The sequence below is a fragment of the Microplitis demolitor genome, chromosome 1 (assembly GCF_026212275.2).
Source record: "Microplitis demolitor isolate Queensland-Clemson2020A chromosome 1, iyMicDemo2.1a, whole genome shotgun sequence".
Classification (NCBI taxonomy): domain Eukaryota; kingdom Metazoa; phylum Arthropoda; class Insecta; order Hymenoptera; family Braconidae; genus Microplitis; species Microplitis demolitor.
In genome coordinates this window covers 18,915,904-18,935,511 of record NC_068545.1, presented here as the reverse complement: position 1 = coordinate 18,935,511, position 19,608 = coordinate 18,915,904, and the positions used below count along the sequence as shown (strand labels likewise).

Sequence of the window (19,608 nt, the reverse complement as noted above, 5' to 3'; positions counted from 1 at the left end):
AATAATGATCATAACTAGTGTTATTATTAAACAAATATAATTACGCGGGAGTATTTGAATGGTATAATAGTTAAATAAACAAAAGTACTTTTGTTTTAGATGACTAATTTTTAATGGCGGGTATTGTGGTGGCGCTGCGGTAGTTTGTAAAGTAGAAAAAGAAGGAGGAAAACGGGCAGAGAGAGTGTCGAAGTTAAGAAATCGCAGTTGATCGCAGTTGCCTGTGACCGCTTGTTCACAATTAGTGTCCATTAACCGGGTTTTAAATTCAAATTGTTTATTGTCATTTAAAAATACAAAGAAAATAATTTTTTATTTATTGAAAATAATATCACTAATAATTATCATTTAAAAAAAAAAACTGACAATGAATATTTGTTTGAATAAAGTAACTTTTAAATGAAATTTAAATAATTATTTTTTGAAAAGTGTCGTGAGTTGTGAGTGCATTTGAATTCTTAATAGTGACAACGTGCTATTATTTTTTTTTTTTTTTTTTGTGAGTAAAAAAGCATCTGGTGGCCTCCCTCATTAAATTTAAAAGCAAAACGAAAATTATATGAGTAAGTAAACAATAAATTACTTCATGTTATTATATTTAACAGTATAAATTAAATATGTAAATCGATAAGTTTTAATAGTGTCGGTTTAATTTTTATTTTTCGTGGGTCAACAACAGCCACCTGTTGTCAAAGACACCAGAATTATTTTATGTAACTCGTTTTTTTTGTTTTTTTTTTGTCACCAAAAAAAAGTTGATCCCTTATCAATGAAAGAAACCAAGAAATGTTATTTTAAAATTTTTTTAATCCCGAAGTTAGTGCCGAGTGTAAACGTAACTGACAAGCGTCAATTTTTTAAATTTTGAAATAAATTAAATGTAAGAATTGAAATTCAAAAATTCGTATTTAGATAAATGAAAATCAGTACGCGCATTTTTTAAATTTAATTATTTAAAATTTTTAAAATGTCTCGTGTTTGCTACATTCCAACTCATAAGTTAGACAATTAACATTTTCGAATTTTTTTTTCAACAAATTAATTATAAAAAAAAAAAATAAAAAAATGCAGATGTAGAAAATTTAAAAAACTATAAGTGCAATTTTTTGAATTAATTATTTAAAAAAAAATCCAAAAACAATTTGACATCCATTAACTTCAATATATGAATTTAGCTGACAATTTTAAAAATATCGAAACATGCGAATCGAATGTAAATCGAGTAAAATAAAAAAAATGCGTTTTTTAAAAATTTAAAAATCAGTATGTGCATTTTTAAAATTTTTATATTTTTAATTATTTAATTTATTTATTTGTAATTTATAATTTATCTCATATCTACTACATTCACACTCATTAACTTCAGTATATTTTTAAAAAATTTCTTTGTTCGCGCGGTTTTTAAAATCCTGTTTAAATCGAGTTTGTTAGTCATCGACCACCCATTTAGACTAATAAATTTATCGGATATTATGGAAATCAAGTCATCAACCTTTTGCAATCGATATAATAACAAACTATCCCCATTTCCATGTCAGTGCAATATGTACTATATGACAATAGATAAATGTATGTATGTATGTGGATAATTACGTACGAAGTACAGTTTTAATTATATCCACATAAGCAATGTTTTTAAATTTAAACTATTATCAACAACATATTACAGATTGTATACATTTAAATAGTTTGTTTATTATTCGCATGCTGATCAAATGAATATGACTGATTATTTTTTTTATTGAGCAATCATCATGACAACTGAGCATAGAGCTTGTCATTACAACTACTTGTCATATATATATATATTTTATTATATTTACATCTCTAGTAGTGTACTGTGAAAAAAAGGATTAGATTGAGATTTTTTTTTACGAGAATTTTTTAAATGACAGTGAAAGTAACGGATGTCAATTTTTATATTTTTTAAAATATAATCAATATTTATAGAAGAAAATTTAAAAAAAATTTAAAGTGTTATTTTTAATTAATTATAAATTTTAGTCAGAAATTAAATTTTTTATTGGAGTAAAATTACAAAAAATTTTTTATACAAAAATAAAATTATGATGCCAAGAAAAATTGTCATCACTTAGTAAAATTATTTATTTTCTTTTGTGTAAATAATATATTTACAAAATGACATGTTGATTCTCGTGTCATTTGATAAAGACATTTAAATTGTGAAGATAAAATTTAAAGAAGTAAAAAATTTCGGAGTAGGTGAGGCATGATTTAATGTTACGATAAAAAGATACTCTTGATCTTAATAAAATATATTTTTTAGTCGCATTGAATCGTACGGTGAAATAGTCGACCTATTTTTCTAGAGTACTCGTAATAGATTTTTTTAAGCAGATACTGATGCCTGGTACTGATTTAACAGAATCTCGTCTGGTTTTTCGAATAAAATGAAAATGATAAATAGAATAAAAAAAAAAAAAAAACATTTTAATATACAGATTAAAAATACTCGAGACTTCATAGGTGACAAGCAAAGCAAAGAAGCCTGAATACGTCAGTATCAAACATCAAAGATGTAAGATTGCAAGCCCAAACCGGTCTCCAGACTGGAGTACTCGACATCGGATAGATAAATAGTAACTATAATATGAAATGGATCAAAAGAGGTTTACTTCTGGTTGTGTTGGTCGTTGTAGACATAACATAGACAGCAGACATGGACATTCATAGACCCCAAGATTAAACACGAGCAAGACCAAGAGCAAGACCAAGACCAAGAAGACGATGACTTGACTACGAACAAGAAGAAGAAGAAGAAGTAGAAGAAGGCTTATAATCTTAAAGAGTATGAATAAAGGGAGGAAGAATAAAGGCTGAGGTAGCAGGCACAGCAGGTTATACTGGCCAGTGTACGACCTTGGAAGTCCGAGTTAGTTGTACCGCCTGGTTTTATACATCATCAGTATGTTCTCAACCAGTTTGATGTAAAACACTACTGCTCTATTTATTTGTTAATATTTATCTTATATTTTGTTTTACTAAATGAGAACCACTTGGGCTTGCTCGTCCAAGTGAAAAAGGCCCACGGTAATGGACGAACTCCACTCGTCCTTACACTTCTTTTATACATTGTGTACATATATAGATATATATGGACACAGTGGATTTCTTTGAGGAAACATACTCACTAATGCTCTACGATCTTTCTTTCTTTCATTATCCTTTCATCCTCACACATTTAAATAACATTTAATGTTTTATATAAAAATAGCAGCAACGATAGCAAAAGTAATAATTAGATAATTTTAAAAAAAAATTACGGGCTGGATGATTTGAATGTTTGTTAAACACGTCAGCTGTTTAGTGTAAAAATTAATTATGATTTAAATTACGATTGTCATGAATTTCGGATACGATTTGAAGAGCGCGCGCAATGTTGGAGTTGAAGATATGAAGAAAGAAATGTATATGATTCAAAGACGGGTTTTAGTCTTGATATAAATGTATATAGATGTATGTACTGAAGAGAAAAAGTTTTTCTCGAAAAATCAAGGTCCCGTGATTATCTCGAGCATGACATTAAAGAGCGCAAATGCGTTAAGAAACGTTTCTCCTCGCATGTAAACACGCATTAACCATATTCTTTAGTATTTTAATTGCTAATAAAATAGTATTAAAAAAATCTGAAATACTTTTTTTAATCATAAAATAATAATAAAAATAAAAAGTACCGTCTATTATTGTATTACACGGGATACTAAAATTTATATAAACTAAATACAATAGAGCGAGAAGTGAAGTAAAACATATTAAATTAGTGATGGGAATTTAAAGGAAATGGGCTTTAAATTATTTTAAGATAATTATTTTAAATGGATTTGAGAGATGTTTTTATACGTAAATATATATATGGACAGTAGCATATATGTTAGTCTGAAGCGTACAAAATAACAAAATACCGGGACAAATACGATCATCAGTAGTTGGAGTAAAGTTAAATGCTACGCTCTGCTTGCCCTTGACAACGCGATTCATTAACATTTTTTTCCTCTCGTTCACTCATATATTTTCATCGCTTCATGTATTATATTTGTCTACTAATATGATACTATTAGTATTCAACTAATCACAATGTGTACAGACACAGAAAAAAAAATTATCAGCTAAAAGTAAATATTCTGAATTCAAAAAAAAATTTTTCCCGCCTCAATGATTTTTTTTTTTAATTTATTATGCAAAATATTTATTGCGTAGAGAAATAATTTTTTCTAAGTACAAACCTCCGCAGTCAGTTTTTTTTTGTTAATTTAAAATAGGGGTAAACATATTTTTATAAATAAGTGAAGATTGTTAAGACACCGCAGGATGTAAGGGCACTGAGGAGGCCATCAGGAAATTCAATACTACCCTTATATGTATGATGGTTGCGGGAATTCATGTTATATACTATAAGTGTATAGATAAAATGTTATTTGATGCCTGTGTGAATTAAATAACTTAATAATTTTTTTTTTTTTTATGTACTTGTTCCATCAAAGGATGTATAGCGATTTATTTTTATTACACAACATTATAATATGTACGTGAATTAATTATTAGTATTACGTGGATTTCCGTTGCCACAAGTGAGCAAGCTGAGGCATTTAGTAACAAAGAACTCAATAACTTGATGAAAGTGCTTCGCAAGTGTTGGCTCAAGTGAGATCTTATAAAGCCCACTGTGCACAATAGTTAAGAAATATACTTTCCTATTAAATTGAATTTTTAATTTATTTCAATTAAATTTTAAACTTATAAGTGCCACTCTAGAAAATTGAAATTTTTGTTCTTTACTTTTATGTGCCTGCGATATTGTCTAGGATTTCTCTGAATCCTAGACTCACCCAAGAGAAAACTTAGAAAAATTAATGTGCCAGCGTTATTGAGTAGTTTTCTCTGAATCCTAGACAGGAGTTGGAAAACAGAGGGAAGTTTCAGGGCTGGCCCGTAGGGTAAACCGATAGACAGATTTTTTGACTTGATTTTGTCTAATTCGACTTACTAACAATCCATTGAAGTCGAAAAAATTAAATTTTATAGCAAAAAAATTTCACTCAGAAGTAATTATACCAATAAATTTTTTTAGCCACTTTTTTCTATATATATATATATATATATATATATATAATTCATTTAAATTTAGTAATAATATGATTGCGCGCAAATCAATTGTCTGAGGGCGCACAATACGATTCGAATCTCTTTATGTATGAACTCAATACTGTAAGCACTTCAACAATTGCCTGAAAACAACAATACGATAACATAAATTTTTTTTATTATCAAACATTAAACAACAACATTCAACAAACATAAAAAAAAGGAATAAAATTGTTTAGTAAAAAAAAAACGAGATGAAATATTTAAAAGATGAAATTTTTCATTTGTCAAAGGTCGCCAAACTGGTTTTGTTTTCGGTCCAACAACAATGAAAGTATGTAACGCACATGACATTTGTAATATATAAGTGTCAGGTTAAATTCAGGGGCGTCTTATTTACGAGTACACATTTAATGTTATGTATATGTGTGTAGTTCGTTAGACCGTGGAGTAACGCAGTATAACAAACATAACACACATACATAAATCCATATATACATACATATATTCATACATATATCTATATCTATGTAATAGGGGAAAAACGGGTTTACGTTTAGTAACACATTACATTCTCATTCTGTGTAGAGGTGAACTGACGTTGGATCTCTCGTAGGAGGAAGCCATGCCCGAGGCTTTCATTACCGTTGTAAGACTTGGGCCGGTATATGTTACGCAAGAACACCAGTCGTTTGTGTTCCTCTTCTTCATCCTATTCATTTCTTATCATTATTAATATCACAATTTTTCTGTAATTAATTAATTAATTAATTATTATTCTCATATCACTCGTTCGCTACAAAAATACCACCCGATGTGTAAAAATAAAATAACAGACTTGACTGGTGTAAAGAAAATACATGCATATAATAATACAATAATAAAGTTTACGGGTACAGTCTGTGGTATATCGATATGCTAAGGACGACGACCCCAAAACTCTTGCGGCCTACCAAGAACGATCGATATTGTACATTAGAGGCCTTTTGCGTGCATCGACACCTACTTTCTGTTTAGTTGTCACTGGAAAAAAATTGCAAGCTATTATTATATTATAGCTTTTTAAATGATTAAGCTTTTAGATAAAGCTCAAATAAAAACAAAAACAAATTTTTTACGAAGGGTTCACAGAAAAAAATGTTTGCAGTACACGTTCTGTTAATAACGTAAAAATTTGGTTACTGGCTGATGTCCTAAGTACAAAATTTTATGGATAATTTTTACTCAATTCTCTGTATGTATGAATTTAAAAAAAAATTTCTTGTTGCAAGAAATCATTTTCAGTCTTAAAGAAATTTTTGGTTTGAATTCATGATGAAAAAAATAACTCGCGCCAAGAAATCCTTTTTTTATGGGTAGTAAAACTATTTAACTAGACATAGACAAGCTGATGAGATAAGTACTTTTAGTTTATCTCTTTAAAATAATAACATAAATTGTTTAGATCTTAAAGGTTAGAAACCTGGATACTGGAGAGGATGTCAGGAAGATTAAAGGAGTGAAAGAGAGTGTTTTGTGCATAGTCTCGGCGAAGCCGTTTAGCAACAGAGACTTTACTTGAACTTGCAAGTCGTGACCGCGCGATTGGTGGGAATCCGCCCTGAGATCGACTCTCATACTCTTTCTGGTGTGCTTTTAGTTTTTATATTTTTCACTCACTCTATACCTTTATTTATTGTAATGAATAGAATCTCTTTACGGAATGTTTACTACCTTGTATACGTACAGTGTACAATCTAAATGTAAACAGACAATGCCAGGTAATTAATTTTTTGCTATTTTCATTAACGTTAACCGTTACTTTATAAATACCAAAGAAACAATAACAAATTATTTAACTCGTTACTGCAGTATGCCAGGGAATAGTCTGGGTTAAAGGTTTTATGTAATTTCGTAAGTTATCTCATCAGGTAGGCAATCGACCGAGTGATTACACTCGTAGGTGGTACTGACGATGTATTAATTATTACACCGACGGCAATTAATGGTCAATTGAACCGGCTGGCGGGTCAGGAAATCATCGTCTGTTTCTCGTTTCGACACCAGCAAAATTCAATAATCGATTCCACCGGTTTCGCTTTTACTTAATAAATTTCCTAATTAATTGTTTCGTCATATCTCGCATGTGTATGTGTGTAATAATTAAAATTTCGATTACAATTCACTTGTTCCAGACTTAATACACTCTAAAAATTCGGGAGTGAATTCGGATTTTATTAAAATTAAAAATTTTATTTAAATTCCCGCCAAATTTTATCCGCGTTCACTTCACAAATTTTTTAGTGTAAAATTACATATTCAAAAAAACAGAATTTCGCGCCAAAAAATCTTTTTTTTTTCGGTGTATAAATCGTTATATATTTTTTTTTGTAAATATTTTTTATTTGTTGATTATGTCTTTAGCATTAATGCCGTAGGCAATTGCTCAGCACCGTTATGTACTACAGTTTCTCTCGAGCGAGTAAGTGATTTATAAATATACGCATCCAACGGTTTAAAACGTCTATTGAGACACAGTAACCGAGAGTTACCTTTCATATATATTCGTTTTTTTAAATTTAAAATGGCTCTATATCCAGTTGGTGTCTCTTGTCTCTGACGACATTTAATTTTTCGATTTCCAATAGCAGAATGAATTTATTCGAAAGTATTACATGCTCTTGATGCGAAAAATTGTAGTCGATGCAGATATATTGTTTATGGTAGTATAAAATATCGATAAAAAAAACTATACTAGTAGAAATAATATCTAATAAGTATAAATATGTCATAAATAATTTATGGAGTTTACGGTTGTTCGTCTAGTGGTGCTCTTGTCGTGGGAAAATAAAACTCATCATCGTCCATCAGACGTTAATTCTTACGTTTAATAAAACGTTCTAACGTTATTGCGGGTTATAAATAACAGAAGCTTTACTTTTTACTTCAGACACTTTATTCATCCACTTTATTACTAAGAAATGTCATTTTTAAAAAAACTTATTATGGAATAAATTTATTCAACTGTTTTATTTAAATTAAATTTAAATTATACAGTTGTAATTTTAAATTCAAAAATTTTTTTAATTAACGCGTAAGGATTTTTGATGAATTGAGAGGTCACTTTACATGTTCCCGTTTACTCGAATTATTTTTCTAGTTTAATTAATACTCTTCTTTGAAGACATTAAACCTGCGCACTTTTTAAAATTTATACCGCGCAGCATAAAAATATATCACGACTCTATTTTTTTCCAGCATAACATGGTCGTTTTTTTTTTTATTTATTTTTTTAAAAGAGCTCATTAGCGGATTGAGATTTCTGAGGTTACTCGTGTTCTTATGGCCTCATTTTGTTTTATTTATCCCCGATGCTCACAAGTCTCGGGAGTATTAATCATATCGGGCCTTAATTTTACAAGTTACTTAATATTTAAAAAAAAAAATTTTATATCAAACACTTGACTGTGTCCTTTTTGTTAATGTAATTGAATAAATTTGCATACATTAAAGACAATTTACACTGGCAAAAATCAGGAGTAAACCCGAATTCTCCTGGAGTTCAAGAGTTTAAAAAGGAAGCAGTCCGCATACAAAGTCTGTTTTTTTTTTCAGCGGAGTAATTTAAATTTTATTTAAATCCGCATTAATTCCGAACCAGTCAGTGGTAAAATAAACTCCCCTACGAAGTAAATTTTACTCCGAAAAAATTAAATAAATAAAAAGTCATCCGCTTCGCATTGACTCCAGATTTAATCCGCGTTTACTCTGAAAATTTATCACAGAGTATTCTGATAAATATATGACTATTTTTAAAATTAAAATTGAAAAAAATAAAAGTTATGAAATTGCCAATAAGTACGATAGCTGGTAAGATAAATTGCGTCCCTCGGGAATCCTTTTTACGTGATGCTTTTTCCGTCCTGCTCAACGTCCCTCTGTACTCTTGTATTGCTCAGATGAACATTAATTTGTGCATCAGTGGCAATATCGAATGACGAACTTAACTGAGTAGAGTCCATGGGGTCATTGCCCGTCACTCGATTCCTATACAAGTACAAGATCTGTTTGCACGTCTGACATCGCTTTAGACAAACTTTACTTCGACATTTTCTTATTCTTCTTCTTGGTCTCAGTCCTGGTCTCTGGTGAATCCTCAGACACAGAAACAATGAAAGAAAATAAAAGAATAAGAAAATGAAATATAATAAAAAAATATACAAAACTTTTCACTAAAGTTTTAATAAATTTTCTTTGCAATTAATTTTTTTTTGTTTTAAATTAGACATTTTTTATTATTAATTAAATTAAGTATTTAAATATTTACTTAATTATTTAAAATAAATATTAATATATTCACTGTACGGTCAAAGATCCTCGGCGATGTATTTAATGCGATTTGATTTCAGAATTCGTGATAACGACCTCGTGTTCTATCTGTATCCTCTTTACATACTTGTTTTATATTTTTTATTTTATTTCTTTTGTTTTCACTTTCATTTCCTCCGGATGAGTAATCGCGCGCAAAAAAAATAAATGAAAATTTTTTTACGCGCCGCTCATATTATGACAAAGAAATATTTATATTAATTTTAAATTGTAATTTATTACATAAATTATTTATTACTGGAATTATATTTCACAACTTTTTTTTATGGTTGTGGTGTGGAAAATATTTGACGTTTGATAGAAATTTTATTATCTACAATGGATACATCAATTTTTATTTATTTGAATAAGTCCGTTGTCAATCAATCAATTTTAATTACTTTTTTTATCCATTTTCAATCATATCAAATTTATATACATATAGTTTTAGTGCTCGTATATTAATAAAATTCATACATAAGATTGCCTAGATATGAGTCATTTTCAAAAAAAATTATTCTCAAAATTTTTCCAAAACTCAAATTTTTAATTTTTTCAAAATAAAATTACAGTTTGGGTATTAAATGAAAGCTTGTGATCAAGATATTTTAAAAATTAGTTTTTAAAGATTTAATTATTTAAAATCATTAAAGCGCCAGTTAATTACGGAATTGAATATTGAAAGAAAAAAATTTGAATCGGATAAAAAACTCCCGCGTTTGATGATTTTTTATAAAAAAAACTGATAGGAAAATTATGACAAGTAAAAAAAAATTAATTTAATAATTAATGTGCGCTCGAATTACGAGTAAGAAATCTCACTTAAAAACTTTTGCGAATTATTTTTAATTACAAAAAAAATGGTTGAGTTAATGACTAAGTGCGCGTAAAATAAATGAATAAATTTTTCTTTAAAAAATTATTTTAAATTTAGCACAAACTAGGTCAACGTTTTGTTTATTTTTCAATGGCACTTTTATTTGTTTCATATATACATATATATATACATATGAAAGTCTTTCTCTGGCCTATTTTTTATAATCGCAAAAGCAATTCATAGCTTTGTCACACCCGCAATGTGGGAATGACGTATATATGAATAATTGTGAACAGAAATAAACACCCACACATATATATAAATACATATATGTACAAAAACAAACTACCGTAGAATTTTCATAGCTCTTTGCGTCAACGAGTACTGTACTCTCAGTTGTTATGCTCGTACGCGTCTTTTGTTTCTATTCTCCAGTAAAATGTTAAACATTTGTTCCTCCTCTTGTCTTCCTGCTCTTCCTCTTCATCCTCTGCTTCCTCATATCCATATACTCTCATCAGTTCACTTCCTGTAAAAGCCTCATCTATTTACGTGGGTTTATTTATACGCCATTGAGAATCAATTTGACGAGTCGGCTCTATATAAATCTTTATAAGTAGTACGTGGTTCAATGTAACACAAATATATCACTCACTCACTTACTACATTCATTATCTGTACACACTCTCGAGACTTATTTCGTCACTCTATTTTCGTCTAGATCTGGAGAGTTTCAAAGGAAATTAGTCCCTTGTTTTTTATATACTTATATATTCAAATGTATCCGGGTTCGAAGGGCAAATGATTATTTTTTTAATTCTTTTTTCGTCCAAGGGCTTCCGTTTTAAAGATATTATATATATACATACATATTTTTAACTCTTAAAACGCGTTATAAATCATTTTCATTCACATGCTACTGCACATAAGCTACTTAACCTTTCACGCCTATTTTTTATGCTTATTAAGAACCTATATATAATTATTAAAAACCCATATAAATATACTATACATTATTTATTTAATTACGCAATAAATTAATTTTGAAATATTTTTATTTTGTTACAGTTCGTTCATGTGAATGCATATTACACATATGAAATGCCATTTTCACTGTAAGGTAATTCATTTATTCATTTTATATATTTTTACATTATATAAAATATATCATTGTCATTTGACAGAAAAATTATTTTTTAATATTTGCTGTAAAAGTACAAAAAACTATCAATTCCATTCCTTGTTTTTTTTTTTTTTTTACTATCTAAAAGTATATTCTTTTCGATCTTATCATACACATTCGATATTTTTTTTGTAATATTGAATTTCAACAAAAAAAAAAAAATAATTTTTTTTAAATGCCTTAGATTTGATAAATTAAAAATTTATCATTTTTTTAATAAGAATTTTTTGTATGTTACACAATTTTCTACAAACTTGTCAAAATTTTTTTATGTGACGTCAAAATTTTACTCAATTACTTTTACTTTCTATTTCAAAACTCAAAAATTATAAAATTCTTTTTAAATTTTTCAAAATTTCAATCAAGTCATTTGATAAAAATTTTTTTCTGATTTTGAAGTCAGCGCAAAAAAAATTTTCAATTAATGTACATATTTATTTATTTATTTATAACTAATCAACATGAGATATTGAAATTCTCGAGTTAATTAAAAGTTTCCAATTAATCACGCGATTCATAGCTTATTATTAATATTAATAATATACTCAACTCCGTGACCTAATCATCGGGGTATAGATAACGAGACTTACAAAACGACGTTATATCTGCGTCGTATCAATATAGGCACATGTGACCTTGTGAAAATATTTTCCAAACAAAAAATGATTACAAACTCCATCATACTTCATTATTGATAAATATAAAAAATCAATTTAAAATTGTTTTCAGCCGTAAAACTTTTTTATCATTAAGTAATAATTAATTTATATATAAAATTACTATTTCATCACAAGTTACAACAAACACTAATTCAATGATAACTTCAATTATTCAAAAATTAAAAAAAATTCATAATTGAAAATAATATTTGAACAATTGTTTAATCACCACATTGACCAATTAATTAACTAAAGCTATCTCGCTTTACATCACGAGTATAAAGTACATATTTTTCATATATGTATGTATATATAGTATGTATTGTAACCGAGGATTGAGGATTGAGGATGTAAAGTGATGCGTAACAGTGGAATTAAAAAGCATGATCATTGTCATGATTAAAACGCAAATAGAATTGAGGATTGGGTATGACATATATGTACACATATTTATTTAATGTTGTAATTGTAATTTAATAGTACAAAATGTAATTGAAGCAGTAAATAAAAGGCGCAGTTGCTATCCCTTCTTCGAAAAAATAAATCCTGTTGTCCGCGTGCGCACACATAACAGCAAAGCGTAGACGACGATCCTATCCCGCGTAGCAGTGTCAGCTGTGTGCAGTTAGCAAGGTCAGGGTCGCGTAATCGATGCCCGTCGACCTACCCTCGGCTGCTGCAGTCTCCATAGTAACCTGTCCTGGTCCACTCCGTGCTCTCCATACATCAACTCATCTTCTCTGGTCTCTAATTCCTGTTCTCTATGAAAAGATAATTAAAATAAATTGACAAACAAATTTTTGAACCCGTGATTTGGAACCCTATTGCCGATAGTTTGCTGTAAAAAAAATGGAAAGTAATTGGAGTGGTGAAAAAATGGGGAGCAATTGGTTGTTGACAAGTTGGTACCACAGGGTTAAAGAATCATACATTGCATTGTGGTTTTCTCGGGTGTTTCAGACTGGGAGAATGTCCAGTACCAGTGGTAACAACAGTGCTACTAGTACGACTAGTTATAGTGGAGCTAGTACACTAACTGGAGGTGTTGGAGGTGCACTAAGTCTGATGGGTTGTGTCAGAGAGGCTTCACCGCCGCCTCAAAATCATCGGACGCTGGATCTCGGTGACTTGGCGATGCAGCGTCACGCGGATTTACTTCCCAAAGGTATGTGCTGTCAAAAAATTAATAATAATTATATATTTTAAAATACCTACGTACATATTAATCATTAATCTGCTTTTTTTTATCTTATATAACGACTTACCGTAAAACTATAAGCCGCATGTTGTTATCTTGATAAATTTAGGTCACTCGAACACCTAGAAAAATTGCCAAGACAATATACATTTATATATATTTATATAAGTATAAGCACTTAGTCACTTTCGCTTACTGAGCATATATATGTGTAGATATATGTAGAATAAAAAGTATTATTTTTGAAAAAAGATCGATGGGTTGTATAGAGGCCAGTAGAACATATTTAAATATATATAATAACACCGTGTTAAAAGATAGTGATTTAGTAGTATCATTTGTACCGTATGATAGATGTACAATAGATATATTCCAGTTTATAGATGAATGATTGACTAGTACGCACTCGAGTGAATTAAGGTCGAATCAAGGAGCGTGCTGATGTTTATATACGTGTATGTCATATATGTGTGTATATGTACTCGTGTTGTTTTCTTTCTCTTTGGTTTTTGTCTGCTTAGTTCTCTTGTCAGGTCACATACTTTCACTTTACACGGTCTTATGCAATGTCAGAATACATCTTTTAATATATATAGTCTTTTTCTAATTTTTTTAAAATTCATATTCATATATTCTGTTGAAATCACTCTATTTAATTATTACTATTTTTTTTTTTTATTATTTAATTATTAACAGCAACAAGTAATCAGTAGTCATACTTTTATTTTTTAAACTTTAATAACTAAAACTGGTTTAAATCTATTTACACTTTTATTAAATTTTTTAATTTTCCGCTTCGAAATATTCTAAATGTCAAGGAAGAGGAAAATTAAATTTAATATTCTTACGGGTTTTTATTATTACAATAATTTATAAAATAATTCAAGTAAATTATTATCATTATTTATCTTTTCTTCATATTTTAATTTATTTGTTTGTTTAACTTAATCATCTTTACATGAAATCTGTTATTTTTTTTTTTAAATAAAAATTATTGTGCAATTTAATTGTCATTAAGACTTAATATTAATCTTGAATATAATTATCCACTCAGACATATTTCGTATTTTTATAATTTCGCGCTTAATGGGAAGTAAAATGGCAGTAAAAAAAATTTTAATACACATTGTAAAAAATTTTGGGTAAATCTACTCGACGTAGCAGACATTAGAGATTCTCTAACAATTCAATACTTTTCTTTATTTTATTTTTTTTTTTTTTACATATATACTATTTTCTCTCTATCCTTTTGTTTCATAATACTCTTGCTCATTTCCGTACTTTGGTTGTTCTGTCGCTAGAAGCAATCCTCGTTTAATCCCAGCCAGCCCTTCGGCAGCAAAACTCACTCCAAATATATATCTCGCTTCCATTCATACTATTTTTTTCATCTCGCTTACAATTTGCTGGATATGCGCTAACTCTTTTGTCCCACAATACCCAAGTCTAGTCTCTGCTTACGACTCGCTCGCTTCGTAATCGATCTTACAATTATCCATTGCGATATGGATGCAACAATACTTCTGTAGAACTACAATATCAAGGGACGTTTGATATTTTTCTAAAACTACTCATAACTTCTAGACAAGAAAAAAAACAGAAAAGAGAAATGAGAAGTTAAATAATAACTTCGAAAAAATAAATTCCATTTTTATTCTTTGAGTTATTGAATTAATTAAATTGTCTGGAAAATCAATTTATTGTCATTGTCATCGCATGAGAATTGGACAGGTACATCTATATCGATGGCGAGTTTGATTAACCTAGATATACGGGGACGAAATGGAAATGTGTTCATCGTTCATCCATTTTCAATCATCAACTGACGTACCTTTGTAGCCCAATCAATGGCTCTTCTATGCAGATCTGCCGATCCAATATTATTTCTCTCACATCTACATGTATATTGCATAAATATATAAACATATGTATAGCTCGACTAAATTCCAAAGAAGAATTTTTTTTTTCGGGCGGGCGAAACTTGGAATTTCGTCCTGTTTCGTCCTCTTGACACTGTGTGACCATTTTTATCTACAGTAGCCCATAACTTTGCCCTTTTTTGGACAAAACTAAACCCAATATTAACATTTTCTGTCAGTTTTTACGTATTCTAGTAGAAAAAACACGACTGAATTCCAAAAAGAAGTTTTTTTCGAGCGGGCAAAACTTGGAATTTCGTCCTGTTTCGTCCTCTCGACACTGTGTGACCATTTTTATCCACAGTAGTCCATAACTTTGTCCTTTTTGGGAAAAACTATATCCAATATTACCATTTTCCGTCAGTTTTTACGTATTCTTAGGGAAAAATAAAAATTTTTTTGAAACAATAAATCTTTTTTTTCTTTGCATCTCAAACAATGAAAGTGTATTTATTTATTAATTTTTTTTAAATTTTCACTTAGTTATTTTCTCGGTCATATTGAAGCTTTCTCTGTTACTAGTTTAATTCCATTAAGAATTCCACAATATAATTTTCTATTTAATTAACATTAATCGGCCATGAACTGAATTCAATTAATCATCGTAATCATGATAGCAAATTGCATTTGATTTAAAATAAAATTATTCAACTATAAGTATCACTTATTATAGTTATTTTAAAATAGAAATTTATTGCATATATGTATATATATTTTAATAACTATCAGATCTTTTGTGATAACAGAACCAAAGAAAAGACGCTTTCATCCACTTCGTGGCTTGAGGAAGATCTTTAGGAGAAAGAGCAGAAGTGCCGCCGATGCGACATTCGATTCTCACAATGATCGAAATGACCCAGTGACTCACGACCGGGAGGATATGACTCTGAGGCATCCAGCTGGACGTACTGAAGATGCTCGAAGCCAAAGTGCTAGTGAATTACTCACAGATTCTTGTGACTGTCAAAGGTAATTCCTCAACAATTTTATCTCACCACAAAAAAATATTTTATTTTCTATTCCCTCACCATATCTACCCCCTGATATGATTATGCATATTCACGTCCCACATAATCAACTTTACTTTATTTTTTTTCTTGTAGCAAACGGCCTATAAGCTGGACTAAAAAATACAGATTATCATTGAGGAAATCATTTAACAAGGAGTAAATACTTGATCACTTAGCTTGTTTTAGTTTATCAAATTTCATTTGCATTTTCATTATTAATCATTTTAATAGTTAATCATTAATTAAAATTAAAAACTACACACAGAGAATTGCATAATTTCACTCTACAATCGTGAGCAAACTGGAGCTAGGATCAATAATTTATCTTCTTTTTAAATATTTTTCAATTGTAAATTTTAAAAATATCAATTTCGAGTAATTTTTTAACAGAAGTGAGTAAAAAAAGCAACACCACAGACATCAGTTTTCATTCTTTGGGTTTACTCTAAATTGTAGAGAAAATTTTTTTAAAAATTCTCTCCGTGTACTTGTATAGTTATTAGACAGATAAATTTCGCCGTACGAAAGCTAAAGTGTTCAGTACATGGAAGCTTTTAGCCTTAAAAATAAAAAAAAACGTCTAGATGTTGTGTATCAAGTGGATCTAGTAGGTATCATATATAATAAGTTGCGGTAAAAAATTAATGCTCGTCCATAAGCAAAGTATGTAGTCCACGTATTAGGTGTATACATATGTATAATATCATATGTATATATATATATAGATACACATGTATGTTATTTAATGCAGGATCGTGAGGTGTCTGGCGCTTGTACGTTGGCCCTTGATCGTCTCGTACTTTTGTTTTTCCTACCACGTATCTAAGTATATATCCTGTGTGTTTTATTAACGAAGGAACTTGGCTTTTCCAGTGGGTTCCTCAGGCGAGGAGGCGGCGTACAACAGTCGTTTACGAAGCTCCGAGGTGCTTCAGGTCAACTCTCAGTGTCTCACGACAGTGTCTTCCCCGGGGAGGTCCCTCATACTCGGCCTCTCTCATCTTTAGATACCTTGGCTACATTCCAAGTACGTCATTTTTTCATAACACTGCATATTTTTTATCTATTTTACTCCATATATAAATATATAAATATATTACCACAAAAAATTCCTCTTAAACCTTTCGCTCTCTTAAATCAAATTATTTTTTACTAAACGATTAATGGCTACACATTCCACGCGATCTTCTCCCCTTCTCTCTCTCTTTTACTCTCTTACTTTTAAACTCAGAATTGCAAATACTATTTCTGGTAAGCAATAAGGTCAACGATGGAAATAGAATCACTGTAAAGCTCGCGTACTAACCGTAGAAGACGTCTTGGGAATTCATTCTGTAATATTTTTCAACTAGAGTACTCTCTACTACTATAATACACATCTATATTGACTTTCTTGTCGATAAAATTTAATCAATTTCCTGTTTTTAAATAAAAATCCTTAAATACATGAAAATCTTAACCTGAATTTTTAAAATTCATTTATCATCTCAACTATTTTTCAAAAGTAAAACCGACTTCTTAAAATATCACTTAACTTATATTCAATAATCTATAATGCACTTTATAAACTAGATTACTCAAATCAAGATTAATAATGATAAGTTATCGTTGAAAAATTGATCAGATTGAGAAGTCGGCACATCAATTAAAAGATTTACTAATGGAGATTTGACTAAAACAACAGTTCTATAGAGCTCTACTTTTTTTTTATCTCACAATTATTTAAAAATAAAATAAAATCATTGTATGAAAAGTCACGATTAAATTGATAAAATCGTTGTTAAATCTACAGTACTCCTCATTAATTTTTCACCATTATAGTAAGCGCCTGCGTTCCAGCCTGATAGTCTCAAGAAAGTCTTTACGTGTTTCATCATTAAAAAACACACAACTCCTTTCCTATTGTTGCCCTTTCTCAGTCTTATATATTTTCGTCTGTAATAAATTATATTTTTTAAACTCCATTTTTATTACAGAGACGACAAGGAAAAACGAGTGAAGAAGTTCATAAAAGCCACGGTATCCATGGAGCTCCAAACAATCGGATATCTCTCCGGGTAAGTTTATCATATATTATGATAAAATTAAATATACATTAATAATATTTACATTTATACTTGTATTTATAAGTAATTAAAAATAAAAAATGTATAAATTATAAATTAATTGGTACAGGTGTTGGAGCAAATAAAGACTGCCATAGAGAGTAGGAATCAGCTGGCATCGGCCGAGACTCACGTCCCTCATGTGAGTATATAATATGCATACATATATATTTATGAGCGATATACGCATGTTAATATCGAGCCATCGACATCATAATCATATCAGTACTCTCAATAAAATTAAAAAATACCCAAGAGTCGAGTGGGGATGAGATGATAAAGATGAAGGATCCAAGCCGCTCGTGGGGCTTTGGTTTGTCTGTACTCCACACTATGTACGATACACATGACTATTTACCGTTGCTTTCTTTCTCGACTTAAAACGTTGCGGTTGACGAGTCGCCAAGTACAACACATTCATTCTATTATTCTTTACTGCGTTTTACAAATGTCATTATAAAAAAAAAAGAAATATCTATACATATATAGACATACATCTAAATTATTTCCTTTTCTAACAAGTAACAATGATGTCACGATATTTTTTTTGCGTTGCAGGCCTCCGGGGAACACTATCAGCAGGAAACTACTGAGGTGAGATAGCGCAGAGCATTCGCCTGGGTTTTTATTATGTGAAAATCATATCGGTTATATCCGCGCGATTGAGCTTTGTCGTGTCAGATTCATTAAATTACTCGGTGTGCACTCATGTAATTTAATTTATTACATTTGGATAAATTTATACGTAGATTTCTATATATATATATATATATGTTTATATAGACATCACGGTATCAGTTATCTGGTGACTATTGTAATTAAAATGAATATTTAAAATGGCTATTGTAGGAACTTAATCTTAACATTGAATGTAATTCCGTCAGAGTGGTTCTTGTAGTCTTACTGGAGTTGATAAATATTGATGAGCCATTGAAAACTTGTAGTAGTGCTTGTCACCGGTATATATGTACAGTCAGTGGTTCATGTACTATTTAAATGCAAGTGACCTGGTAAATTCAGTGCTCAAGTACTCTGGCAGTTTTTAAATTAAACATTCAATATGGGGGTAAAGATTTTTTGTCATATATACATATATATATATATTCTTTTCTCTTAGTTATTGATTGATTCCACATGAAAAAGCCGCTACACATGTGTAGTAACTTTAAGATGAATAATAAAACGTCTATTGTGATTGCAGAGCCGTTTCAGCCGTACAGATAAACGTGAACGAATCGATAGAGAAGAGCCGGAGGAAAAATTCAGG

The 19,608-nt window shown here is 29.7% G+C and overlaps 1 protein-coding gene across 1 annotated transcript in view; it reads left to right on the top strand.

Annotated features, from left to right (window-relative positions):
- The first annotated feature begins 208 nt into the window (after positions 1-208).
- The window catches only part of LOC103577698 (dentin sialophosphoprotein), a 30,445-nt gene continuing 11,045 nt past the window's right edge, over positions 209-19,608 (top strand). Inside the window, exons 1-9 of the mRNA XM_008558470.2 lie at positions 209-563; positions 11,336-11,387; positions 13,070-13,274; positions 15,973-16,195; positions 17,110-17,263; positions 18,213-18,293; positions 18,412-18,483; positions 18,900-18,935; positions 19,543-19,608. Coding sequence (XP_008556692.1) covers positions 11,349-11,387; positions 13,070-13,274; positions 15,973-16,195; positions 17,110-17,263; positions 18,213-18,293; positions 18,412-18,483; positions 18,900-18,935; positions 19,543-19,608 — 876 coding nt within the window. The 5' untranslated portion in view covers positions 209-563; positions 11,336-11,348. The remainder of the gene's footprint in view (positions 564-11,335; positions 11,388-13,069; positions 13,275-15,972; positions 16,196-17,109; positions 17,264-18,212; positions 18,294-18,411; positions 18,484-18,899; positions 18,936-19,542) is intronic.